General features: G+C 37.5%; 1 protein-coding gene and 1 long non-coding RNA gene across 3 annotated transcripts in view; both read right to left on the reverse strand.

Annotated features, from left to right (window-relative positions):
* LOC130229816 (uncharacterized) overlaps positions 1 to 952 on the reverse strand; it is a 103,485-nt gene extending 102,533 nt beyond the window's left edge. Inside the window, exon 1 of the long non-coding RNA XR_008837872.1 lies at positions 887 to 952. This is a non-coding gene — a long non-coding RNA (uncharacterized LOC130229816). The remainder of the gene's footprint in view (positions 1 to 886) is intronic.
* A 2,046-nt stretch (positions 953 to 2,998) lies between these two features.
* kif1c (kinesin family member 1C) overlaps positions 2,999 to 27,500 on the reverse strand; it is a 68,845-nt gene continuing 44,343 nt past the window's right edge. For both annotated transcript variants that reach the window (XM_056458808.1, XM_056458807.1), the window contains 13 exons: positions 27,326 to 27,474; positions 25,651 to 25,811; positions 23,637 to 23,716; positions 22,789 to 22,864; positions 18,577 to 18,656; positions 18,398 to 18,492; positions 17,208 to 17,291; positions 16,150 to 16,330; positions 15,475 to 15,547; positions 12,138 to 12,236; positions 10,225 to 10,395; positions 8,060 to 8,434; positions 2,999 to 6,817 (listed from right to left, as the gene is read on the reverse strand). In XM_056458808.1, the coding sequence (XP_056314783.1) occupies positions 5,909 to 6,817; positions 8,060 to 8,434; positions 10,225 to 10,395; positions 12,138 to 12,236; positions 15,475 to 15,547; positions 16,150 to 16,330; positions 17,208 to 17,291; positions 18,398 to 18,492; positions 18,577 to 18,656; positions 22,789 to 22,864; positions 23,637 to 23,716; positions 25,651 to 25,811; positions 27,326 to 27,474 (2,533 nt within the window). In that variant the 3' untranslated portion in view covers positions 2,999 to 5,908. The remainder of the gene's footprint in view (positions 6,818 to 8,059; positions 8,435 to 10,224; positions 10,396 to 12,137; positions 12,237 to 15,474; positions 15,548 to 16,149; positions 16,331 to 17,207; positions 17,292 to 18,397; positions 18,493 to 18,576; positions 18,657 to 22,788; positions 22,865 to 23,636; positions 23,717 to 25,650; positions 25,812 to 27,325; positions 27,475 to 27,500) is intronic.

Raw genomic sequence — 27,500 nt, forward strand, 5'->3', positions numbered from 1 at the left:
ATGCAGGTTACGTTAACTGCATTCTTACAGAGAGAGAAAAATAAAAAAAACAAGCAAAGGAAGGGGTCAGTAAATGACAATAGTATAGAAGTGTATGAAAATCAGTTGATTAAAAGCATTACGTAATAAGTGTTTATTGCATTACAAGAATAATAGCATACAAAAATAGAGGAATACAGTATCACATTTTTATTCATTAATATCAAAGGAACAAATCAATAAGGAATAAAATAAATAAATAAAAATGTACAGTGGATATATAACTTACAAGTAATTCACATAAGAAAATGATTCCAAAACTGCATACATCCTTATAGCTTTATTTTTAAGATCTTTTAGGGTTTCAATATAATTCTTAAGATCAATTTTAAGATCAATCATCGGACCAATTTTGTTTGTGTATATGGCATTTCCTATATATAGTCATTAAATTAATAATCAAATTTTGCTCGAAAGTTTTATTATTATCATTGTATATAAAGAAAATCTTTACAAGAAAACTGAATTTTTAATTTGGCAAGTTTTAATATAAGATATTCAGAATTAATTTAAAACATTTGAGTATATGAGCGTTCACAAAAACAATATGTGGTCCTCGCTGCAGTCTGAAACGATGACGTACTGAATCAGAATCATTACGCGGACTGGACGTTGTATAGGCAAGTGATGGTGGACCATAATCGCACGTGCTTTGGGCTTTTTAACAGAACATTGTGATTTAATTAACGACGACAGGTAATAAACTGCGGTGTGGTAGAAATTTAAAAAGCAAATCCGAAAGAAAGCAATACTGACACTTTTTAAATGTTTCGTTGTATTCAATTCTACATGAACGAGCAAATTCGTAGGTCACCCCAAAATGTAAATGTCGTGTTAATTTACTCACCCTCAGGCCATCCAACACGCAGTTGACTTTTTTCTTCTTCAGTTGAACAGTAAAGAAGATTTCTAGGTGAAACTGTTTTCCTTTGGTATCTGTCAGTGGGTCCCGATCACTTTGAGAGGAAAAAAACACATTCAAAACAAATATTACTTACTACAGACGGCTCCTGACGAAGCAGTGCGATCTTATGAAGTGAACCAAATCGCTGTATGCAAAAAAACAGAACATTATTTACAACTTATTACCTGTTATTAAAGGCCTTGCCAAACGGCTCTGCACAGTGCGCATGCGCACTGACGTTTCCACGGGCGCGTCCTTTTTGCGTGGTAAACAAACCGCGTGTGTGATTTCGGGTGTGAGTTCAAGTCATGTTGGATAAATTGCACGAGTTAAATGCACGTGAACGCCACCATATAATCGGTATTACTAGTGGGAATCTTGAAAATTTCTTATAAAGTACACATGAAATCAAAACTAACCATTTCAATGTGGTGATGTCATAGGCCCATGAACATGTCCTGCTTGTTATCAAACTATTTCATAACTGTAACAAGAGGCAATTCAATCTTAGCGTAATGTTAAAACAGCTATCATAACATTATTTATCAATATGGGACTCTTTTTGGATTCTCAGAAGCTATAGAAATTAAAAATATAAAACAGGAAATACGTTGGGACCATTGTTTTTGTTTACATCCCTCAAAATGTGCTAGTTTTGTTTTTAACAATTAGCCTGTGCATGTCATTAAGAAGAAAAAGTATTGTTTGCTCTTTGTAATCTTTAATTAAATTCTGTAAATGCACTTCCTGTTTCCAGTTAAATTCTCAGCTCAGATTACTTCTGTCTGAGGTATTGGGCGTGGCTAACATACTTAACCACACCCCTCCAGCTGTCAGTTTTTACAACAAACAAATGGTGAGCAGGGTTCGGTTCTTCGTACCTCGCTTAAACGATCTAAGACGATTTGGCAGATCCTGGATCTTTTAATCTTGATAACTGATCTCTGGCTAATTTGGTTCTTCAAACAAGTTTGCAAATGAGATTAAAATGTCTGGATGAACTGATCTGTGATGGCTGTGTGTGTTGTGAAGGACAGATTTATCAATCCTCGAAATCATGATCAGCAATGCAACGATTGGCTGACGGCAGAGCAGTGTAATGACATCATTTGATTAATATTCAATTATCCATGTGAGCAAAATTACATAAAATTCATAGGAAACGGTTTGTTAAATATGATACGTGATAACTTTACTCATTTGTTGTGGGCTGCAGGCTTTACACTTTCATGAGTCAAAAGCATTTAGCAATTTATTTAGTTTTACAGATAGAGCGGATTTTCTTTACTACGGTAGCCATAGTAGGATTATAGAAGCCAGACTCTTAATCGGTGTAAAGAATAACTGGATGTTTACAAAAGCATTTTGATATTGCTATAGGTGTCTGCAACTTTTGTGAAGCATCAAATCACCGGCATATTAGCTGTCAAAACATGTTCATGACTGCAAATGTATAATTGCTTTTTTTTTTTTTTAAAGTCGCATATTGTGCATGTCTATAACACACAAATTGTACTAAAGCGATCTAAAAAGTTCATATCAATACATGTTCTCTTTGAACCACCATGTGGCAGTCCTTGTACTTTTATTTTGGAGTGCAGATTGCATAAATTTTATTAATAATTTTTTATATATATAGTTAAAAAAGGCGGTTCATTCCACTGTGGCGATCCCGGATTAATAAAGGAACTTAGCCGAAAAGAAAATGAATAAACGAATATAGTTAAAATAATATATATATATATATATATATATATATATATATATATATATATATATATATATATATATACTATTTTCCCAAGTGTATATAACTACTAACGTTACTGTAAGAAAATATCAGAATTCAGAACATACTTTCAGTATTATCTTTGCTTGAACTGACCCGATCTAATCCTGTTTATATGAAAGGAGCCTGCTCCCTAGCAGGTTTGAGCTACCAGAACTGTTGCTATGACAACAACTCTCGGGTCAGTTTTGAAGAACGAAACGATCCTGGATCATGTCAAATCGTAAAACAAAATTCATAAAACAAAGACAACAATGTTATTAAGATAAAATGATTTATTGTTTCAATAATAGATCATTGTCAGTTGAGGAATATTAATAACAGCACATCCTAAACAAGAATAATCCAGCAAGAAATCCATTTTAGAAGTCAACTGTGGCATAAACAGGCAAAAAATCAATAGTTGTTACTCGTGATTTATTCTGCAATGAAACCTCTGATAACAGACTTTATTTCTGAGAGAACACCATGTCAGATATACTGTGCCTGAAAACAACATGCCTCCTTTCATTCCTGTCCAAAATAAAGTATGGCATTGGCAAGTCTAATTTATATAGTACAGTCATTGTCCAGTATTTGGCTGAATATTGACATGAAGTCTGATATAGTTTGCAGCTCATTCTGGCGATTTTTTGTTTTAAAATTCAAAACAACAAAAAAAAATCCAGTAAGTAAAACGATGCAGGAATTTATAAAAAAAAAAATACAAATAAAATCGTGTTATTTGGTTTATAGTGTATAGCTAGCTATGAGGAGCTGGACTTAAACTCTTGTTTTAATTATTAACCTTTTTTAAATTGATAGTCATGTGAAAAAGTAAGTACACCCTATGAAATTCCAATCTTTCCATTTCATGATATAAAAAATTATCTGATATTTGGTAGGTCGTAATGGTTCAGTATATATGGTTGGCATAACGTTTAGCCTAGTGGTTGAAGTAGGTATTGCAGTTCAAATTTAAAATATTGGAGAGAGTTTTAGTCACCTGTCACCTCTGATGACTTCATACGCACCCAGGTTGCCAGATTGATGACACCAACAGAAGCGAGTGTGCCTAATGATCAAGCCTTAAGCCCGATTCACACAGAGAGTAGGCATTAACACTTCCTAATAACTTTGAATGGGGGACATCAAGCGTTGGCGATTTGAATTATGGATCTGTCGTTGCCGCGTCACCATCATTGCTCGCTGCAGAAGTTGGGAACGGAAGCGTCAGCCAATCGCATCGCGTTATGCAAATACCCCAGCTCAGACAGTAGCCAATTGCGATCTAATTTCATTGGCTGACGCTGCTATGAGGATTGCGTCAGCACCAAGCTTCAGACATGCCCTCGCATCAAGCGTTGATGCTGACGCCCCGTGTGAATGTACTGTTACAATGTAAGCCACTCAGCTATTGTTTACATTTCTAAAGCTGCGTTCACACCAGACGCGGATGAAGCATCAAGCGTGAGTGATTCACATGTTGAGTCAATTCAAAAACGTGAAAAGACATTCTGCGGCACGATTCGCGTGAATGAGGCAGTGCAAGTTGAGCATTTCAGCGGACAACGAATCAGGAGCTTTCTCTTATAGGGCCATGATTATGACGTAGTCCCTGTTGCTGGTGTCCCGAGGGGAAATCCTCTTGCCAACACCGGACAACAGTTCATCAAACTGGGCTCGGCTCAGTCTGAAGCACCTCTGAAAACCTCCATCATCCAGGTATAGTTTCTGGAGGAGTTGATGAACTCACAAAGCTGGGTTCACCTCTGAAAGGATCTAGTGCACTCAGACATGGCATCGAACGAATATACACTGTTTTTCAGCCTTCCTTAACGCATAAAGCACAGCTACTATCTCAATAAAATCCATGTTAGCCATTTAGCATCGAAGCCCTGCCTATAACACGAATCCGCGTCTATTGTGAAGTGATTTTGACGTGCGCGCCACATCTGGTGTGAACGCAGCATAACATTTGTATCATTTGCCAATTTAAAAACCACCTCATGTTGATTTTTAGAACTTCGCGTCTTAGCGGAGTTTCATTTCAATGTCTGCTTTTTCCTCTAGAGGTCGCATTTTCGCACAGTAACAAATCGTTTAATAGTCCAGTCAAGGTCTAGAGCTCATCTTGACTGAAATGCTGTGCAAAAAAACCTCCAAAACTCCTCCTGAATGATTTGAGAAACTCACTGCTGCTAAAAGTGGATCTACAGACATCCGAATCATAGGTTGCCTTCAGTTTGTCATCCATGAGTCTTCTATCTTTCTATTTTTGTAAAATAAATAATGACCCACTGTGAGATGTCGTGTGTTGTCCATCTGAGGTTTTACCTTCCATATTTTAGGACCTGCCAAAGACCACATTGTCCTAATATGGACAAACAATTCAGGTCTCCTAACTTTTCACATGACTCTTATATCACTGAATGTAACGAAATGAAAATAAATCGATCTGTTGCTTTGCTGTAGCAACATTGTCCGAGTGATTGCACGTCAACAGGGAAGAACTGTTGTTGATCCTCAGCAAGATCATCATCTTGTACATAATTAAGAGGTAAATGGAAAAGAATCAGGCACTTCAATTGTTGGCAGTTAACTATTTAAGGATTACATATCCCATGTCCTTTCTTAATTCCTAAACTACAGAACAGACGGTTTATAAAACACATGCCCCTCAGGATGCAAGAATAAAACATCATAGGATAAAAAACACCAACAATAAAAAAGGCAGCATCCAAAGCAGTTATAAGCCTGAGGGCTGCGAAATCGTAAAATTCTTTGGCTTTTCAGCAGGCGCGATGTAAAAACTTTAATAGGCCACACACTTCTCGGGCCTTGACGTCGACATTGCAGTGCAGTGTGCATTAAAGGAGCTTAACTCTCTTGCAAATACACACCCTTCCAATTTATAACCTACTTATATACAGTATACATCTGGATAACATATAGATATGTGCGCACATAAGAACATCACTCGTAAAGCACTGTAGGTGCAGGTATTAAAACCGCAATATGTACATAAAAACCCGGCTGCATAAAATGTTTTGTCTGTTATTGCACTAAGGAGATTCTCCCTCTTTCTGGACGCTCCCATCATCAGAAAACCCTTCCACGACAAACCATAACACCACATCCGAGGGTCCGAAGAGTCAGGAACGACGCACAAGAACAATCAGATTAAGAGCTCAAAATCAGGTCTCCATTGGGGTGCTACTGCAATCCAGGACTGAAGGTGGATTGGGATAACCTGCGGACCCATGTTGGGTCATTTCCGGATGGTGGTCCTGTTTAGGAGAGATCTGGTAGTGGTTGTACTCCGAGTTGGGGTGTTTGTAGAGACCTTGTCTGCTTTGGTTGTAGTTGTGCTGGAATCCGTCTCCAGCAGACTGGTCTGAAACAAAACCAGGATTGTACCAAGTGTAGCGTGCTCGACCCTGCTTGTGCTGCATTTGGACTGATCCACTGTCCCTGTGTTCTGCATTTACAGCTTGATCACTAGTTAAATATCCATCAAACGGATTTCGTCCTCTATTTCGAGAGCGTTGTCGGTTCACCCAGTTTCCGTAGCCTCTGTTTCCATGATTGCGGCGTTGTTGTTGATGATTATTCAGCCACTGGGGTTTTGGTGAAGGAGAGGATTGGAAAGTGTGAACTTCGTCAGTATTGGGGGAAGACTGAGCTTCTGGTGAGTCTTTTGGAATTTCTTGGTTTCCACAAGGGCCCCAAATGAAGCCTCGGTGTTGGGGATTATTCTTAAACGGGAACTGTAGTTTCCTGTCTTGAGGGGGCAGAAAACGTCCAGTGCCTGGTAGGAAAGGCCCATTGGGGTTGCGAGAGGGTTGAGAATTGAACGATGGATTTGATGGACGAGATGATGCTGTGCTGAACGGGTTATTCTGAGAGTATCCTGAGGAAGGCGTGTAGAGCGCATTGTTCGGCTGATTGTTGGCTCCTTTGCGGCGTTTAGGGTCGTGGTATTTCTCTGGATACTGCCAGCGATGGCGACCACGCCGGTACCCAGAATCCTCATTTCGTCTGTTGACTTGTGCTGTGGATTCGTCGCCTCTGGCCCCACCAAATTCAATATCCTCCTCATCTCCCTGAAATAAACATTTCAAACTTTACATGGGCTTAAAAGGTAGTGATAGTAATGTACAAAATCACGTGTCTGTGATTTTCAAAATGCATCGCTAATTTCTCTTGAATAGATTCTGAGCTTAGTTTTTAAGAACAGAGGACGCCATTTGCTTTACTAACAGCCGTAATCCTTACAATTATCACTTGGACGTAAAATAATCACTAATAAAGTTAGGAAAGGTTATGCAAATTGCAAGAGTGTTCATAGTGAGCTTTGTTCACATTAATCTCGACATAAAAGCCAACTTGCATGACTCAAGACATGCTCAGACAAGCTCTTCCCAGTGAGCATTAAAAACTAGCCTAGAGTATAGTCTGCTGTTAAAAACTAGCCTACAGTGATGTTTACTGCTAAAAACTAACCTAAAGTGCCGTCTGCTGCTAAAAAGTATCGTAGAGCGTCGTCCGCTGATGAAAAAACTTTAGCCTAGAACTGCGTCTTTTGGTTAAAAAAAAACTAACCTAGAGCACAGTCTACAGTTAAAAACTAGCTTAGAGCACTGTCTGCGGTTAAAAACTAGTCTAGAGTGCCGTTTGCTGTTAAAAACTAGCTTAGAGCACTGTCTGCTGTTAAAAACTAGCCTAAAGCGCTGTCTGCTGCTAAAAACTAGCCTAGAGCGCTGTCTGCTGCTAAAAACTAGCCTAGAGCGCTGTCTGCTGCTAAAAACTAGCCTAGGGCAACATCTTCTGTTAAAAGCTCATAATTGTAATTAATCCTACCACATATCTAGATATAATCACAAAAACAGCTATGTAAACACATTGTTATCTTTGTTACTACAGTGTGCATGCGCTTGGTAATACAAACATGCTATTAGCCTACTTACAACATAAAACATGTGAAGGAAACAGCACACAAGCTGAATGAGACTCAATCATTTTCCACTTATGAACAGCAATGATATCAAGTTTCCTTGGTTACCGATGTAAACAAAGCAGAGCTGTACTTCTATACCTGTACTGTACAGACTCCTTTAATATGTCTCATTCAGATGAACAGAAAACACTAGGCAAACATTCCTAAAGACATTCAGTTCCCCTCAGAGATTCATTCATATAATCTCCTCCAATTTGTTAGGCATCTTAACTGATTTGAATTGTCAAATTCGATAAACTGGCCTGTGGTTTATCCATACATCCCTACATTAGGAAATTAACTCATAAGCCTTAAATTTTACGCTTGTTTTTAAACACATAAGTCGTACCTTAACATCAACCGGGAATATCTTCTCCATCTTCACCATGCGGTCTCTCAGAGATCGGATTTCCTCGTCCTTCATATTATTCTGCAGCTTTACCTCCTGCAGAATATCAGTCAATTTGTCGATATGAGCCTTGAGGTCTCCCATATCGGTCTTTCCTCCTTCATTTCCACCTCCGGCTGCTGCTGTTGTTCTTTCCTCCCTTTCTCCCTCTTCTTCTCCAATGCCCACAGTTTCACATACATCCTTCGCCACACTTTTCCAGGTCTCTCTCTCCTGAGGGTCTTTCTGGCAATATGTCCGACAGAGCTCCTTCATCCTGACAATAGCCAAAGCCTCGATCTCTTGCCGCGTGTGCTTAAAATCCCCAAGTGCAACCTTAAGAAGCAACAAGAGATATGCTTTATTAATGTGAACTTGTGCTCGTATAATCTAGTGCCCAGACTTAATCCTAGAGGCCTGGTGTCCTGCAGAGTTAAGCTCCAACTTGCGATCTTATCTAATATACCTAGATAAAGCTTAGCTATATTCCAGTCCAATATTTGATGCCCTTCACTCTCTAATTTCCCTCCGTCTCATTGACTCAGATTTACTTCATTGATTATGTTACTCAAGTGTCCACTACTGGCGGAGCATCTGAATGAGTTTAAATGGAATGCCCTAAAGCCTAGAAGGGATACAGCTGTGGATACTCGCATTAATATAGCATTATTTGAGAAACACTGTACGATAATAATTAATATTTTTACATTACTGTGAGGGGTAGGGTTATTAAGAAATGAACAGAAACATACAGTCTTTGAAGAGGTGAGTTTTTTTAAGAGCCAAAGGTCTTGAAATGTACAGTACGTTTACATCAATTAACAGATACAGCTTGGTGACTGCTTTTGATTTAGATGACTGCCAGTTGGCAAGCAGGAAAGTAATATAAGTGGACTGAAAAACAGCAATTTTCAAAACAAAACAGCTTCTTCTGGCAATGGTCAGCACTCAGTGTGACCTCCCTTAGTGACCTCTTTAAAAAAATAATATAATGTTGGCGCCAGTGGTGTAGGGGTTAGTAAGTCGACACATGCACTCTAGTGCTCACAGTGACCCGAGTACGATTCCACCTTGTGGTCCTATGCCTATTCTTCCTCTCTCTCTTCTCCCCATGCTTTCCTGTCAATTCTCTCTACTTCCCTATCCAATAAAGTTGAAAACCCTGAAAAAATAATTAAAATAATAATAATAATAATATTATAATAATAATAGGTAACACTTTATTTTGATGGTCCATTTGAGTATTAGTAGACTGTCTACTTCCTATCTGTTGACACAGACATTCAACAAACAATTAACTGACTATAAGAAACTTTGCAAGTACATGCCAACTTACACTAAACCTAACCCCAACGTAACAGTCTACTTATAATCTAATGAGAATCAGTTGGCATGTAGATGCACTGTAACTTAAATTCAAGAAACAGACCATCAAAATAAAGTGTGACCTGATAATAATAAAGCAAGTGAGTCTTTGAGCGCTATTCCAGTAGCTTTAATATTGACGGTAGCTCCCCATTTCTGAATTTCTATAGTTTCTCTCACCGAAGTCAACTACATTTGTACTGATAAAGCTTTTAAAGCTGCGCAATGTAAATGAAACTATCCCTTTTATACTCTAAGACAGTGTTTCCCAACCCTGTTCCTGAAGGCACACCAACAGTACACATTTTCAATCTCTCCCTATTCAAATACACCTGAATCAAATCATCAGAACATTAGAAGAGACTTGAAAACCTGAAATGAATGGTTCAGATAAGGGAGACATCCAAAAGATGTACTGTTGGTGTGCCTTCAGGAACAGGGTTGGGAAACACTGCTCTAAGACACTGCATCATAAACCACATTTGCATAAAAAGTGTAAATAAGGCTTGAAACTAGAACAAATAGTTATGCCAACTGCACTAAGCCATATTGCAATATCGTTGTTTTTTATTCTAATTTACAGTGTAGCCCAAATAGCTATTTTGTGACTAGCCAATCAGATTTGTGCTGGTCATTTAAAGAAGTCTCTAGCCATTTCTCTCGGTGTGTGTTGTGCATCAGACAGTCAGTGGGCGACCCATCTAAGAGTAAATCTACTGTGGCGTGTTTAAAATCATCTTTAAATTTGGCTGGAATTGCACCTCATAGCAGATCTCTTTAACAGCCTGTGTGCGCAGCTCCTCGACGCTGAGTCTGTGTTTGGACTCCTGGCTGGCGGGTATGCGGCGGCGCTGGGGGATCTGATACACACGCAGCGGCTCCCTCCGCTTCCCGCTGCTGGGCAAACCACACTTCTTCACGATCGACTGCATCTGCAAATAATCCGCAAGAACAGAATGACTTTCTGTGCAGCGTCAGAAATGAACAAAATCCAAAGCGGATCAGAATGAAAGGGTGCTCTCACACCTAGATGTTTGTTTGGGAACCTGGAGCGTTTGCCCACTTAGCTCAGTTGGTTTGGTCATATGTGAAACCCGCAATTGCAATCTGATCCGCGTCAAAACAATCGGTCCGAGATCAGACTATTGAAATTAACTCTAGAGCGGTTTGGTTGTAGTGAGAAAGCAATACGATCCAACAAACCAGGCTATATCACAGCGTATTGTGGATATGTAATAGGCATATATACGGCTATAAGAAGAGAGAATGATGAGTAGAGATATCATTCCTACCCGTAAAAGTACGTTTTATGTCGAATATGAAAGTCAAAGCATGCTGTCTAACTGAATTATTAAAAAAAAAAAAAAAATTATATATATATATATATATATATATATATATATATATATATATATATATATATATATATATATATATATATATATATATATATATATATATATATATATATATATATATATATATATATATATATATATACACACAGTTGAAGTCAGAATTGTTAGCCCCCCTTCGAATTATTTTCTTTTTTAAATATTTGCCAAATGAACAGAGCAAAGAAATTTTCACAGTATGTCTGATAATATTTTTTCTTCTAGAGAAAGTCTTATTTGTATTATTTTAACTAGAATAAAAGCAGTTTAAAATTTATTATGAACCATTTTAAGGTCAATATTATTAGCCCCTTTAAGCTATATTTTTTCGATAGTCTACAGAACAAACCATCGTTATACAATAACTTGCCTAATTCCCCTAACCTGCCTAGTTAACCTAATTAACCTAGTTAAGCCTTTAAATGTCACTTTAAGCTGTATAGAAGTGTCTTGAAGAATATCTAGTCAAAAATTATTTACTGTCATCATGACAAAGATAAAATAAATCAGTTATTAGAAATGAGTTATTAAAACTATTATGTTTAGAAATGTGTTGAAAAAAAAATCTCTCCAATAAACAGAAATTGGGGGAAAAACAGGGGGGCTAATAATTATGACTTCAACTGTGTATATATATATTACAATATTATAATATCAATAACAATATTATAATAACTTTTTGGTTAACTCGACTTCTGATATAGAATCGATATATAATTTACAACCCTTGACAATTGAAATGAGGCTATGTATGAGAAATTCTTACCTTTGATTTATATTTGGTGATGATATGCATGTCACCATTCAAAAATTAAACACATCTTTTCGATTACAATGTCTCATCGATATAAATTAAAATAATGACGTATAACAGCTGAGCGGAATCCAGAAAATAAACCTAACTCTGACCAACGTGAGGAAAGTTTACTCACCCGTGACTTGTTTTAACTATTTTGGTAAATTTAGAAACTGTGTCATGTGAAAGCGAACCGCATCGATAAAAAAAAGCAACATAGTAACAATTTTAATCCCTTTTTCAGAACAAAACAATTAATCTACAGGTGTAAAAGCACCATAAGTATCAAGATTAACTTTTAAATGAGCCAATTAATGCTTTGTTGTTGTTTTTGCATGAGAAATCGTAACTATTTTGTGCATTGTCAAAAATAAATAAAATGTAATTTGTACAAATGAATACAACTTAATTCGTATCAAATTGTATGATTTTTAAAAGGCGGCATGTTCCCAAACCTCACCCCTAACACTAGTGTGTGTCTGACCTTGTTGGCTGGTAGTTTTTCTCTGAGAGAAGAGATGAGTCTCCAGCTCTCCTCACAGGATCTTTTATCAGAATCATCACCGCTGTCTGAATCTGCATACTACACACAGACACACACTTATTAGCTTGGGGACAAAACAGAGCTGATTTTACTGGAGCTTCTATGGAATAACCCTTGTGTATTGTTCAAATTGACTACACATTGGTTATGTTGGTGGCGTTTTGCCCCATTGACTTCCACTGTAGCTACAGCCTGTAGCCTTGACACCATATAATCATGCATTCTTGATTGCTGATGGCTTTCCCTGTTGGGAAGAGGTACAATTTGTCATTTTGATCATCAGTTGCATGATTATATGCCGTCGTGCCTTTGCAATCAAAAATGTCATTTTAGTGGAAGTCAATGGGGCAAAAACAGCCACCAACATAATGAAAGGGTAGTCAATTTACTACTAGATTTTTGTGTATTGCTGGGTTTTTGAAAACTTTCAAAGCATTTTCCCAAAATATGTGTCAAAATAGGATTCGTCACCAAAAATCATTCCATTTGCTGAGACACAGAGAAAGTTGTGGCCAAATTAATAGTCAAAATCACCCTAGAGTGGATGAAGACATCCCCAACAGCACACACGGGTTAACAGACTGATCTGAAGCAATTCCGTACACCATGCAAATAGTACCCCACATGCAAAAGGGTACTGGATAATAGACTAGATCAGTGTTTCCCAACCCTGATCCTGGAGGCACACCAACAGTACATATTTTGGATGTCTCCCTTTTCTGACCCATTAACGTCAGGTGTTGGAGTCTCTTCTGATGTTATGATAAGTTGATTCAGGTGTGTTTGATTAGGGAGAGGTTGAAAATGTGTACTGTTGGTGTGCCTTCAGGAACAGGGTTGGGAAACACTGGACTAGATAATACAGAACACTGGATAATAGACTGATCATACTAGCATTAAGTCGTTGAAAACTGTTGCATAACAATGTGCCAGGTACCAATCCATGGAATTAAGAGATTTACAGATGTAGGTCAGTAGAGTCTTGTTTAAAACTTCAAGGATCTTGGATTAGTTTCTTTTCCCCCCACAGAAACAAAAACTTGTAACATTCTCAAATCAGGCTGAATAAGGAGGATTGATTAGAAACTAGGGCTGCACGATACTGGAAATAAATGACATTGCAATATTTTGATTTTCAGCGGCATACATTTACATTTAGCAGACGCTTTTATCCAAAGCGACTTACAAATGAGGACAAGGAAGCAAGTTACACAACTATAAGAGCAGCAGTGAACAAGTGCTATAGACAAGTTTCAGGTGTGTAAAGTCTAAGAAGCTATGCATTAGAATTTTTTTTTTTTTTTTTTTTGAGAGAGTGAGAGAGAGAGAGAGAGTACAGTTAGTGGGATAGCTAGAGAGGCAGTTGCAGATTAGGAAGGAAAGTGGAGACTAAACAGTTGAGTTTTTAGTCGTTTCTTGAAGACATCAAGTGACTCTGCTGTTCTGATGTAGTTAGGGAGTTCATTCCACCAACTGGGCAGATTGAATGCGAGAGTTCGGGAAAGTGATTTCTTCCCGCTTAGGGATGGAACCACGAGGCGACGTTCATTCACAGAACGCAAGTTTCTGGAGGGCACATGTATCTGCAGTAGTGAGAGCAGATCCGAAGGAGCAAAGCCAGAGGTCGCTTTGTAAGCAAACATCAGAGTTTGAATTTGATGCGAGCAGCAACTGGCAGCCAGTGCAAACGGGTGAGTAGCGGAGTGACATGTGCTCTTTTGGGTTCATCAAAGACCACTCATGCTGCTGCGTTCTGAAGCAGCTGAAGAGGTTTGATAGAATTAGCTGGAAGCCCGGCTAGTAGAGAGTTGCAATAGTCCAGTTTGGAGAGAACAAGAGCTTGAACAATGAGTTGAGCTGTATGTTCAGATAGGAAGGGTCGGACCTTTCTGATGTTATAGAGTGCGAATCTGCAAGATCGAGCAGTTCTAGAAATGTGGTCAGAGAAGTTCAGTTGGTCATCAATCGTTACTCCAAGGCTTTTTACCATTTTGGATGCAGTGATGGTTGCCCCATCCATCTGGATTGAAAAGTTATGGTGTAGAGTCGAGTTGGCAGAAACTTCAAGCATTTCTGTTTTAGCGAGGTTAAGCTGAAGATGATGATCTTTCATCCAGTGTGAAATGTCTGACAGGCAGGCTGAGATGCGAGCTGGAACCGAGGGATACGTTGCAATATGAAATGTACTTCACCAAATGGATTGGATAACTCTTTGAGAAGAATTCTCCATTTCAGAATGGTTGTGGTGATTTTATAAATTGCATAAATTAATATGATTAACTTGAAACCAGGTTTTTAGGGAGGATTAACAAACAAATGAGAGCAAAAAAGTGCTTTATGCTTGTCCGTTAAGTCTTAAAGGCAGTTTTGTAAATGTAAAACGACACTTATCTATAAAAATGTGATTTAATTAATCTTTGTTAAAGCTACAAATGCTATTGTTCCTTGTGCCTGAATGTTTTAAACGCACTTGATATGTTTAACAGAAAACTAACAAATGCAATTAATAGACGTCAAATTGTTATAATTTGACTTTAATCTAAAACAGGGGTGGGCAAACTCAGTCCTGGAGGGCCAGTGTCCTGCACAGTTTAGCTCCAACTCTGATCAAACACACCTGCTTATAGATAATTAGAGATCTTGGACACTCTGATTAGCACGTTCAGGTGTGTTTGATCAGAGTTGAAGCTAAATTATGCAGGACACCAGCCCTCCAGGACTGAGTTTGCCCACCCCTGATCTACAAGCTCCTGGTCAACAGTAAACCATACCTGATATTAAAGATCCTGCAATGTGACTATTGCGGACGCGCACATTCGGATATCGATGCTGAAACGATATACTGTGCAGCCCTATTAGAAACTAGAGTAAAATGTTGGAGTGGAACAAACGTACCTTTGCTCATGCTGAATCATTTAAAGAAGAATTTAAAGGAGGAAAAACTGGACTCTATGCACACAGACCATATCCCTGTTAAAATCTCAGTGCTACGCAAGTATTTCACCATAGCAAATCCTAATAACATCCTGTTTGTTCAAGAAAACAAAAAAAACAACAACACTTTCTGGGGAATTTATGGAAACTAAGTATTAATAATAAAACAGATGTTGGCTTTTATCTTATAAACAAGTTGTGCCTCAAAGACAAACGGGAATTTCAGAGCGAATTAATTCTTATCTCATTGTATTGCCTGCATTTAAATACATTTTATTCATGGATTTCATGCAATATCCCAAAAACACTGATGGAAACACAACTAGGTACTGTTTCTACTGACCAGCCTCTGCTGTTCCAGTATCTGGTCGGCCTCTTCCTTCTCTTTACGGTACTGATTCTCAAGGTCCTGTAGTCTGAGAAAGACAGAGCAGACATTAGCAAGAAAACACCTGATGGGGAAAAAAGAAGGTGAAAGCAGATTTATATGGATTCCTGCTGGTCTTGAAGGTTGATCAGATGAACTGTCAACTAGTCTTGCTGATGTCGAAATTAATTTGATACCTTTTTTTCTATAGTTTTTTTTTTTGTCCTGCTTTTATTTTGGATGATTGTGCTAATAGGCGACACGGTGGCTCAGTGGTTAGCAGTGGTTAGACAACGTACAATGCCAAATTGGTCAACATCGCCTAACCCTACTAGTAACAAACGTCTGTGCCCAGGAACAGCAATGTTAAATTCTAACATCAGATCAGTACCTTTAGTTTCAGTTTATGTATAAATATATCAGCTCACATTATTACTTCTCAGTGTGAGAAATATAAGGTGCAGCATGTAAACTGGTTGAAATATCAAGCATCACTGTAAATGCATGAAACTTGAGAGTCCGGTAATATCAAAGAAGGCTTGACATTTGTTCGTTTGTGAAGGTCTAAGCAACACAATGCCTATTCATAAATTGCAAGAGAAAATTAAGACAGATTTGGATCTCTGGGAACAGGTTAAAATGTGTTTTCACCTCTTCTCCATCTCCTGCTTTATATCGATTCCTTGTTTCTCCAGCAGCTCTTTCTGTGCGTAGCTCCAGTCCACCGGCTCCCCCTGCTGCTCCTGCGTGGCGCTGCGCTCTCGCTCTAACCGGGCCTGCTCAGGGTGGTTAAACCTGAACACGTGGTTCTTCCCCATCACTATACGGTTACCTACACAAGCACAGGACAAGATCAATCAAGATATAAAGTATGCTGGGAATGACATAATACCAGACTACTACTACTGCAGTCCGCACAACTGCACAGTGTGACAATTTCCTACAATAATATTCAGACAAAAAGGCTTGACTTTTCTCTTGCCTCAGTAATTGGCAAACGTTAAGACATTAAGTAAATCTATTTAAAATGCAAAATAAGCACAGTTATAGTCAAATAAATGCATTGTAAATGGTTCACACAAAGAGCCATTTTAGCTTTCACACTAATGAATTATAAGATGATTTCTTATGAACATGCAGCTTTAAATTGCACAAACACTTTTAACTTTGGTTGGAATTCTGGTGGATTGTAATTGGCTTCCAAAGATTTCTTTAGGGATGCATCAAAATGAAAATTCTGTGTCGAAGCCAAAAACTCTGGATGTACTTATTCGCAACGTGAACCAAAAATGCTTCATATTTATTGATTAGTATTTTATTAAATAAAAAAGTAAGACTTTTAAATGTAACCAATCACTTACAATTTACTGATTAAAAAAAGGAAAAACTAAACAATAAAATAAAATAACGACATGTTGAATTGCTATTTTTAATTAGCTATTTTGAACTTAATTAAACAATACTGCTATACAATAATTTCTCTCTGTTGTTATTAGTTTAGTTGGACTTCCCTGCTCTCAAACAATCAGAAAGATTCTTAAAACTTAATTATCTTATTGAAGTGAATAACATCTTAAGTTTCATATAAGCACTGTTTAAATTTAACAGCAAGCAGAATATTGTGCAAGGCTTGTGCTGTAGTAATTACCACTTATTTTCAGCTGCGAACAGACATAAAAATACATTGAAACCTGCACTGAAATACTCACCTTGTTTGAGCACAACACCTTCAGTGACCTGTTTGCCATTGACATATGTTTCTGCTCCAACTAACGGCTCCAAAGTTACCACCACTGCAGGAAAACAAACACATTTGGTTTGGAAAACTCATTACATTTCACACTTGGTCTAAGTCTTTGTAATACTTAGACATCACTTTCTAATGTAGCAAAATAGCCTGTTTTTTAAACTATTTTATATTAAAGGTACAGTATGTAATTTTCACCACTAGAGGGCGTGTATTCACAACAATCAAAGGCATAGTTTGATGATGCAGTGACTGAGTGTGGAATCATGGGAGTTGTGGTCTTCATTACATCCTACAAGACTCCTGCAGAAATCATGTTGATGGATGAGCTGACGATTCAATACTTATTATCATGGTAGTATGAAGTAGAGGATGACACGGGAGTGGACTTTTACTCCTGTCCCGTCCCACTCCCACAGAAAGAAATCATGTCAAAGAAATTGCGTTACATAGCAATCGTATTAAAAGAAAACTACAAAATGGCAGTGCATTATTTTTTGTCATCTTCCTATTGGTTGATTCCCGCTCCAGTCTGCTCCCGTTAATCATTTTATCCTTTACCGTCCCAATCCCGTGATTAAAAGCAAAGATGACTCCCATCCCACGGGAATCCCATGGGAGTCCTGTGACCCGTGGGATTCCCAAAAAAAATGTCATCCTCTAGTATGAAGCAGAGTAAAACTAAAAGCTGTGGAAGCGAAATGAAAGAAAGCACAAAATCAGCAGAGCTTTTATTATGCCCCAGTCCACCACTTCCTGTTCTTCAGCTCATGATCGAATAATCGATGCTCGTGATCGATGTGGAGATGAAGAATCGCTGTTTTATCGTTTTAGGCTGCTGTTTCCCTGCTTTCTACAAAATAAACTGGAAATCGAGGGTGTGTGACGTCATTACACACACACACACACACACACACACACACACACACACACACACACACCCCCCATATCCCTAGCTAAAATTGATTATATCTCTGGATTTGATATATTGATCAAACCATTTGGGATAATGTTAATACATAAATATATACACAGTTATAATCTTACATACTGTGCCTTTAACTACTGTATAACCCTGAGTCTGCAGACAAATATGAACTTATGTGCAAATATATTCAGTCAATGTAATGGATGTCATGTAACTGCTCTCACCCTCATTATTCTCATTGATTTCACTACAGAAGACACAGTGCAGCTCCTTTATAAACTGACCACTGAGGCGAATATCCACATCCTCCTGACCAACCCTGTAACACACAGACATCCAGCCACGATGAGACACAATAAACAAACGCAGGAACGGATCAGTCCTGCAGGCACGCACTGCTCACCTGGTGACTCCATCTTTAATATAGTAGATCAGACACTCAGACATCAGAGGATCCTCGTTCAGGTTCACCAGGTGAGGTGTCTGGGGAGAAAACACAAGCTCAAACACCTGGACACATTTTTTGCATCTAATAAAAAGTAATGAAATAGTGCATAAATTTTATGCTTAGGTTGTCAATAGTTTAAGGGTGTACTCACACTGGGCATGGTTGTCTTGAACCATGCCCAGGTAAGATTGTCCCCCCTCCCTTCTCCCCATCGGCCCCCACTCATGTCGCATTCAGAGCCCGAGCAAGATTACGTCATCGATGATGCGACTGTTCAGTTTAACAGAAGAGAAGCGCTCTCACTCAGTACAATGGAGATTGCTTTAGTTATATCATTTTGTATTATTTTAAAGGGCACCTATGGTGAAAAATCTACTTTTCAAGCTGTTTTGACAGACATATGTGCATGTATGGTGTACAGACTGTCATATTGGGGTGATATAAACACACCAAATCCTTTTTTTTCAATTTAGCAACATAAAAACGGTGGACCAATTGGAGCGGTTTTCAGACCGACCGCAACTTTACGTAGGAGTGCGGTCCCCCCGCCCACCGAATTGATTGACAGCTGCACGTATTAACATGTCCTGGTAGTCACGTGTATAACTATATCAACAAGACCAGTCATGCGCAAAGCAACCGGGAATAAAAGGTGTGTTCAGTTCGCTAGGACCTAGAAAGGCAGGGGAGGGCGGGGAGGACTAGCCTTAAAGGCGCAGTACGACAAAACAGCCCCCTAGTGAAAAAATGTATCAAATAGAATCTTGCAAAAGGTATAATGAAAAATCTGATGGGTGTTTTGAGCTGAAACTTTACAGAAATATTCTGGAGATGCAAAACACTTATATTAAATCTGAAAAATGGGCTAACCTAGGTGCCCTTTAAGTCATTTGGGATGCAGTAACACGGTCAAATCTTTTGCTGAACAATCCAGCACTGAATCCACCACTTTTTTTTTTCTTTCTCTTTTTTCAAATATATTTTTATTGAACATTTTTATTGCAAAAACATGTCAGAAAATTACACCGAGTAAAAAGATGATATCTGTCATACATGTCATTTGAATTCTGACCCCCACGTGTAAAAAAAATGAAATAAAATAATAATAATAGTAAATAAAATTAAATTGTTATTAAATAAACAACAAATAAATAAATAATAATAATAATGACCCCAAAAATGCAGTATTACATTTCTTTTGTCCAGGCTGAGTCTAACAGACAATATTTTAGTCTTAGAGACTTAGAGGTTCCTAGATAATCAAAGAAAGGTCCAATAAAATAGAAAAGGATTGTTCTTTATAGATGTGGAGAAAGCCTCAAGTGGGGGAATGCTGCAGACTGTAAGCAGCCATTGATTTAAACCGGCGGTTCTTCATTATTCCACTTTACAAGAATACATTTTCGAGCAAAGTAAACCAAAATATGTAGAAGTTCTGAAAATTATAAGGTATATCATCATTGAGGCCCAGTAAGCAAGTCTGTGCTACCAGTCGAAATGTACATTTAAAGATGGTGTCGAGCTGCAGTCTAATCCAGTCCCAAAAATGCTGTATAAAAGGACAACTCTACATACAATGCTAGAAAGTTCTAATGTCCGCTTTACATTTCACGCACAGCTCAGACAGACCTGGATTCCTTTTATGTCTAACCTCAGGTGTAATAAACAGTCAATGTATAATTTTAAATTGTCTTTCCCAAGCAGAATTTGAGGCAACACACCAAGAGGGTCTACATAGATCCAACCAGGAATCATTGTCAATTACACTACCCAGATCAGCTTCCCATTTACACTTAAGAGAGTCAAGATTCTCAGTTTTAACATTACAAAGGGTGTTATAGACACGCCGTGTGATACATTTGACCAGCTTATCAATGGCAAGAAGTGATTCAACTGGGAATCTACCACTTTTGATGCTCATTAATGTACATGAAAGCCCTCGTGCTGCAGGTGTTAGGAGGTTTACTGAAGGGTTTGTGTTATTTATTTATGTTTTAATGCCATATTAGCAGCATTGGCTATATTCATGGCAAAAACATATACTAAATATACAATATATGAACAATTCAGTTTCTTAAACATACATTGTAAAAAAAAAATAAAGCGTACACGTAGCAACAACATGGAAAAGAGTCATGTACAATCTTTTAGTTTGATTAAAGATAAATATTCTAAAACTGCTCCAGAAGACACCTTTTCAAACATTTCCAGAATAAAAAAGTTCTCGAATATCATTTGAAAATACACATTCTAGTCGGTGCCAGTGGTGTAGTGGTTAGTGCGTCACTTGCACTCTGGTGCTCACGACGACCTGAATTCGATTCCGCCTCGTGGTCCTGTGCCTACCCTTCCCCTCTCTCTGCTCCCCATGCTTTCCTGTCAATTCTCTCTACTGTCCTATTCACTAGAGGTGAAAAACCCCGAAAAAAATTATTATTAAAAACAAAAAAAACACATTCTATTAAAATATGTTTTATCGCCAAAATATTCTTACACAAGTCACAAATGGGTTTTTCTTCCCCTTTTAATAAATATGCGTGTGTGAGTCTTGAGTGTCTGATTCTACATCTCGTATGTACTACCTGGTCATGTCTATTGTCAAAACTGTAATGATTTCTTTCATTTGCAAATGGATTCACTTCATACAATGTGTTATTCCCACATTAATCCCATTCCATTTGCCATTTCTCATTAACGTACAGGTTTAACATCAGACACATTTTACATTCTGTTATCTCCAACTGTAGGGCTTCCTTAGCTGCTTTATCTGCACGTTCGTTTCCAATAAATCCCATATGACCAGGTATCCAGCAGAAAATAATATCAAAGCCTTTAGTCTTTAAAAGGTTCACTTTTTCTATTATGTTAAAAATCATAGGATGCTCAGTTTTCATAGATTTAAGTGCTTGTAAGCAGGACATAGAATCTGTGCAAATTAATAACTGCCATTGCTGCTCTTTTTCTATTTGTTCCAGAGCTAAAAACAGTGCACAAGCTTCAGCTGTGAATATCGAGCTTTGTCAGGAAATACTCTTTCTAAAACACTCTAAGGGGGTTGTGTCTTTAATAAACTATGACAGTTCGCTTTCATTGTAAGGTAAGATTGATATGAATAAATCCATATTAAACAGTCCCTTAAAAGTGATGTTGGGTCTTCAGTTTCACACTACAAGCATACTGTGCCAAGGCCTAACCAAACCACGCTCTGGCACAGCTCTTGCAACAAGATCAGGGCCGGCCAACTGAACCGCACCTGGGCCCAATTCGGAGCACTCACACTTGTCAAACGAACCAGGAAATGGGGTTCAAACGTGCCCGTGCACAGTTCGGATAGCCTAGTGTGAGTACACCCCAAGTAAATTCTTTTGAAATTTATATTGTATAAAAGGTTGAGCAATTCCATTGTTATGGATGTGACATCTGCAAAAAACAATCAAAACATACACTCACATGGAAAGTATATGTTAACATTATATTGAAACTTCTGTGTATATTTTCCAAAACAACTAACCACAGAGTTATGGGATCAGTAAAATATAAAGGAGGAAAATAAATTGATGGATGTGACCAAAAACGTTTGTGAGTTCACAGTATACAACATACTTTGTTGTATACTGGCAGCAATGCTTTCCCAGAATTTACAATATTTCCTTACTGAAAACCATATGCTCGGTCTTAAAATTCCTTAAATTAACAATAAGAATGCATTTCAGTTACATATGCGACATATACATCTTTTCTAAATCAACAGAAAACAGGTAAATGTGTTTATATCCAGGGCTTGACGTTAACGTTTTTGATCACCAGCAGCCACTGTGGCTAGTAGTTTTCCAACATTACTGGCCACTCATTTAAAAATTATTTCCAACCAGCCAAAGTGGCTAGTGTGAGTGTGTCTAACCCGCCGCAGCTGAAATCTACCCACATTTAGCAAGCCCTGTTTCATATATCACCATATGCCTTATCCATTCATGAAGCATAATCAGGTTAAATACACAACATGCATATAAACATTCACAATGAGAAAAAAAATGGTATTAGCTAACGCTAAGTAGTATAAACTGGATTTTGTATGTGAAAACACACTATGCAGTGACACGACCGCACCTTCCTTCTTGTCAAACATACTCTGACAAAACAAAATGAATGAAAAAAAACTTGACTCACTTTTTTGGGCGAGAAGACACCGACTGTTCCTCCATCCTCTTTCACAGACACACCCATCTCAGCCAGCAGCGACTCCCTGAAATGTCGCACACACACACAAAGACAGAGAGAGAGAGAGAGGGTGTGAGATTCATAGTTGTATTAGTGACATATTTGACTACCACAAATTCTATCCATGGAAAGTCATGTTTGTGTGATTTGACTGAGGTGCGAGCTGAGGTTGCTTTAAAGAGGTCCTATTTTGCCCCTTTTTACAAGAGGTAAAATAAGTATCTGATATATAACTGTCCTTAGAGTGTGCATGTAACGCTCAAAACACCCCACAGATAATGTGTTATCACTCTCTGAAACTGACCCTTTTAGGCTTTGATCCTAATTGTGCCGTTTTGGTGACTGTCGCTTTAAATTCAAATGAGATTGTGCTCTCAGCCTGCGGGCGGAGCTACAAATGCCTGTGCCTCAGTGAGATCATCACTAATGGGCGGGGCTTTCTCCCCTATGATGACACGTACAAAGGGAAAATGTCAATCAAAGTGTTCCTGCAGACTGTTTTTATCAAGTGTGATTATAAAAAATACAATTAATACATTTTATCATTAGAAACTGGTTATATTCACACATTCTTGCCACACAACTGTGTTTAAATCCCTTTTAAAAGAAAGTATAGAATGAGATCACAGTTCATTGGAAACTTCCAGACTGGCCAATCAAAATCCAGATTAACTGAGCATAAGGTCAATTGTGTACACACTCGGAACACTTGAACTACTTACCTTGTGTGTAAGTGTGTGTGTGTGTGTGTGTGTGTGTGTGTGTGTGTGTGTGTGTGTGTGTGTGTGTGTTCTTACCTGTCTTGACGTATTTCCTCAGTTTTCCTGAGTTTCTCCTCCCATGTTTCATTCAGCTCTGCAATGATCTTTTCAGTTTCCTATTAAAGGTACAGTTAGACAATTGTAGACTGGCATATTTTGTTTTAAAGCGCACAAAACCTTTTTTATTATTTGAAAAACATAACATAAAAAATACAGTTTTATTTATTTAATTTCATTTATTAATTGTTTAATGCCATTTCAGCAGCAAAGACTATATTCACGGCAAACGCAACGGTAAAAACATTTACGCTATGTATAATACAACACAACCATTTACCCAAACAACACATATAGTTGAGGGGGGAAATTATTCACGCCCTGTGAAATATTTCTTTATTTTCAAATATTTCTCAAGTGATATTTAATGGAGCAAGGAAATTTTCACAGTATGTCTGATAATATTTTTTCTTCTGGAGAAAGTCTTATTTGTTTTATTTCGGCTAGAAAATACATTTTTTTAAAATCATTTTAAGGTCAATATTATTAGCCCCCTTAAGCAATATTCTTTCCAATTGCCTACAGAACAAACCATCGTTATGCAATCACTTTCATTAAATGAAAATTAATTTATCCCAATTGCAGTTGTTGTCTTAAATCCGATTACTGTTTGAAGTGAATGTGGTGGTTGTCAAGAATGATGTGTAGTAATATGTATGGGGCTAATTTGGTTTTTAAATTTTTAACTTATGTTGTTGTCTTAATGAGTGTTGTTGTTGTGTGATTGTTTTATGTATGCAATTCTTGTCTTAAATCCAGTGTTAAAGACAAATTTCCTTTCTATGTCAAGCAGAACGGACAACTAAACTAAACTAAGGGTGCTTTCACACCTATTAATCGATTCCTTTGTTCCGAAACAGGGATTAAAATTGTTTAAATATTACTCTTGGTGCGGTTTGCTTTCACACGGCAAAGTTTCTAAACGGACCAAAAGAGCTAAAACATGTCACATGTCACATGAGAGTAAACTCTCCTTACATTGGTCAGAGATTCACGGTTTATTTTGCAGAGTCCCACTCAGCTGTCATGCATCCTTATTTTAATTTATGCCAATCAGCAACAAGACATTATAAGCGGAAAGCTGCATGGTGACATTGAATGGTGACACCCTCAGACATCATCACCAAATATAAATCAGAAGTAAGACTTTCTCATACAGAGCTCTTGGCTAGATTGCAGTTCAGTCAATTTTACTAATGGATAAACAGCTCTCTTTAATATTTCAGCATGCTTTCACTTTCGTATTTTACATGAAACACACCAGTTTCACACACATTTACCAGTAGGAATGACATCCCGCCCTACTCATAATTCTCTCTTCATATAGCCATATATGCCTATTGCATATCCATAATACACTGTGATATAGCCGGGCTCGAATCATTTTGCTTTCTCACTACAATCGATCTGCTCCAGGGTTAAATCGAGCTGAGACCACCTCATTCAGGCGAACTGGACAGATTGATTTGGCGCAGATCCGAGCGAGATTGCTGGTTTCACATATGCCAAACGAACCGCGCTAACTGGGGAAACGAGACAGGTTCCGAAACAAAAGTCTAGGTGTGAAAGCACCCTAAACTTGCCTAATTACCCTAACTTAACCTAATTAACCTAGTCAAGCCTTTAAATTTCACTTTAAGCTGAATACTAGTATCCTAAAAAATATCTAGTAAAACATTATGTGCTGTCATCATGACAGATAAAACAAATCAGTTATTAGAAATTAGTTAGTAAAACTATTATGTTTAGAAATGTGTTGAAATCAATCTCTCCATAAACAAAAATTAGGGAAGAATTAACAGGAGGGTTAATAATTCTGACTTAAAAACTATACAAAAACAAAAAAAAAAACATGGTTTTTCTGAAATTGTATATTGAAATGACAACACCATTTATAGTAGAAGACTCAGAAACTCTAATGTAAAAGTAGCTTCCCCAACATACGTCTGTTTTTTTTGTTAAGACAGTGTGCTGTGAGTGTGATGTTGTGTACCTTGAGTCTCTCTGCGGCCTCCTCTTTGCTGATTGGCTCAGAGGGACCGGTGGGCGTCACTCCCTCCATTGGTGCGTCAGAGGTAGACTGGACATATGAGAGAGAGGGCTGATGAGGCTCTCCTAACACTTCTCCTAAAGCTGGACGGCCCGTTTCAGACCCTGACAGAGAATTACAGAATTAGATACAGTCAAACCTCAAAAAACATATAGACACCAGATATAACATTAAATATACAGTTTGAGTCAGAATTATTAGCACCTCTGTATATTTTGTTCCCCAATTTCTGTTTAACGGAGAGAATATTCTTCAACACATTTCCAAACATAATAGTTTTAATAACTCATTTCTAATAACTGATTTATTTTATCTTTACCATGATGACAGTAAATAATATTTGACTTGATATTTTTCAAGATACTAGTATTCAGCTTAAAGTGACATTCAAAGGCTTAAGTAGGTTAAACAGGCAAGTTAGGGTAATTAGGCAAATCACAGCACAACGAGGGTTTGTTCTGTAGACAATCCAAAAAAATATATTTCCTAATGGGGCTAATAATATTGACCTTAAAATGATTTAAAAACAAATAAAAACTGCTTTTATTCTAGCCAAAATAAAACAAATAAGACTTTCTCCAGAAGAAAAAATATTATAGGAAATACTGTGAAAAATTCATTGCTCTGTTAAACATCGATTTGGATATATTTAAAAAGGAAAATAATTACAGAATGGCTAATAGTGTTGACTACAACTGTATATTTTGTTACTTGTGGGTGCAGGACAAAGTTTAAGTTAGTGAGCACAGCAAAAAAGTGAGACATTTTACTGAAAATTATTCAAACGGGACTAAAAACCAACAGGAATCTATAAGAAAATATTAGACTGATTATAAATGCCATTATAGAAAGAATTAGAAAGTCAAACCAAAAATATACTCAGACACAACTACAGTGGTACAAGCTAAATGTAAATCATTAAAATTACTTTATTTTTAACAGTGTTATTAATAATAATGACAAATACAGTTTCTTTCCACTGAAAATGTGATCAGAAAAAATATTCATGACACAATTATAATGCCTCATCACAATCATGTTTATGACAGATTTATGACAATTTATATTGTCTTACTTGTGGGTGCAGGACAAAGTTTAAGTTAGTGAGCAGAGCAAAAAAGTGAGACATTTTACTGAAAATTATTCAAACAGGACTAAAAACCAACAGGAATCTATAAGAAAATATTAGACTGATAATAATTGCCATTATAGACAGAATTAGAAAGTCAAACCAAAAATATACACAGACACAACTACAGTGGTACAAGCTAAATTTAAATCATTAAAATTACTTTATTTTTAACAGTGTTATTAATAATAATGACAAATACAGTTTCTTTCCACTGAAAACGTGATCAGAAAAAATATTCATGACACAATTATAATGCCTCATGACGATCATGTTTATGACAGATTTATGACAATTTATATTGTCTTGGTAATGTCAAGTTGTCATGACAAAGATTATGTCAAGTGTTTATGTTTTTTCGTCAAGTTTTTTTCATGGCAGTCTTATGAACCCCTTTAAGTAATGCATTACCGAATTTTCATTATTGGCTGAACTAACCCTTTAATGTCATGTGTAAAGAGGGTTTGTGTGTGTGTTTACCATGTGTACCTGAGGCAGTGATGAGGTTGCTGAGTCCCTGAGACAGAAGCAGCTCCTTCAGTCTGTTCACCTCTTCTTTAAGTTCCCTGACAAGACGTGCATTTGGATCCTCATTTATGACAGCGTTACACTTGATCTGCTTAGCTCTGTCTGCATACCTGCAATGGGATACATTGTGAGTTTT

The sequence above is a fragment of the Danio aesculapii genome, chromosome 5 (genome assembly GCF_903798145.1).
Source record: "Danio aesculapii chromosome 5, fDanAes4.1, whole genome shotgun sequence".
Taxonomy (NCBI): domain Eukaryota; kingdom Metazoa; phylum Chordata; class Actinopteri; order Cypriniformes; family Danionidae; genus Danio; species Danio aesculapii.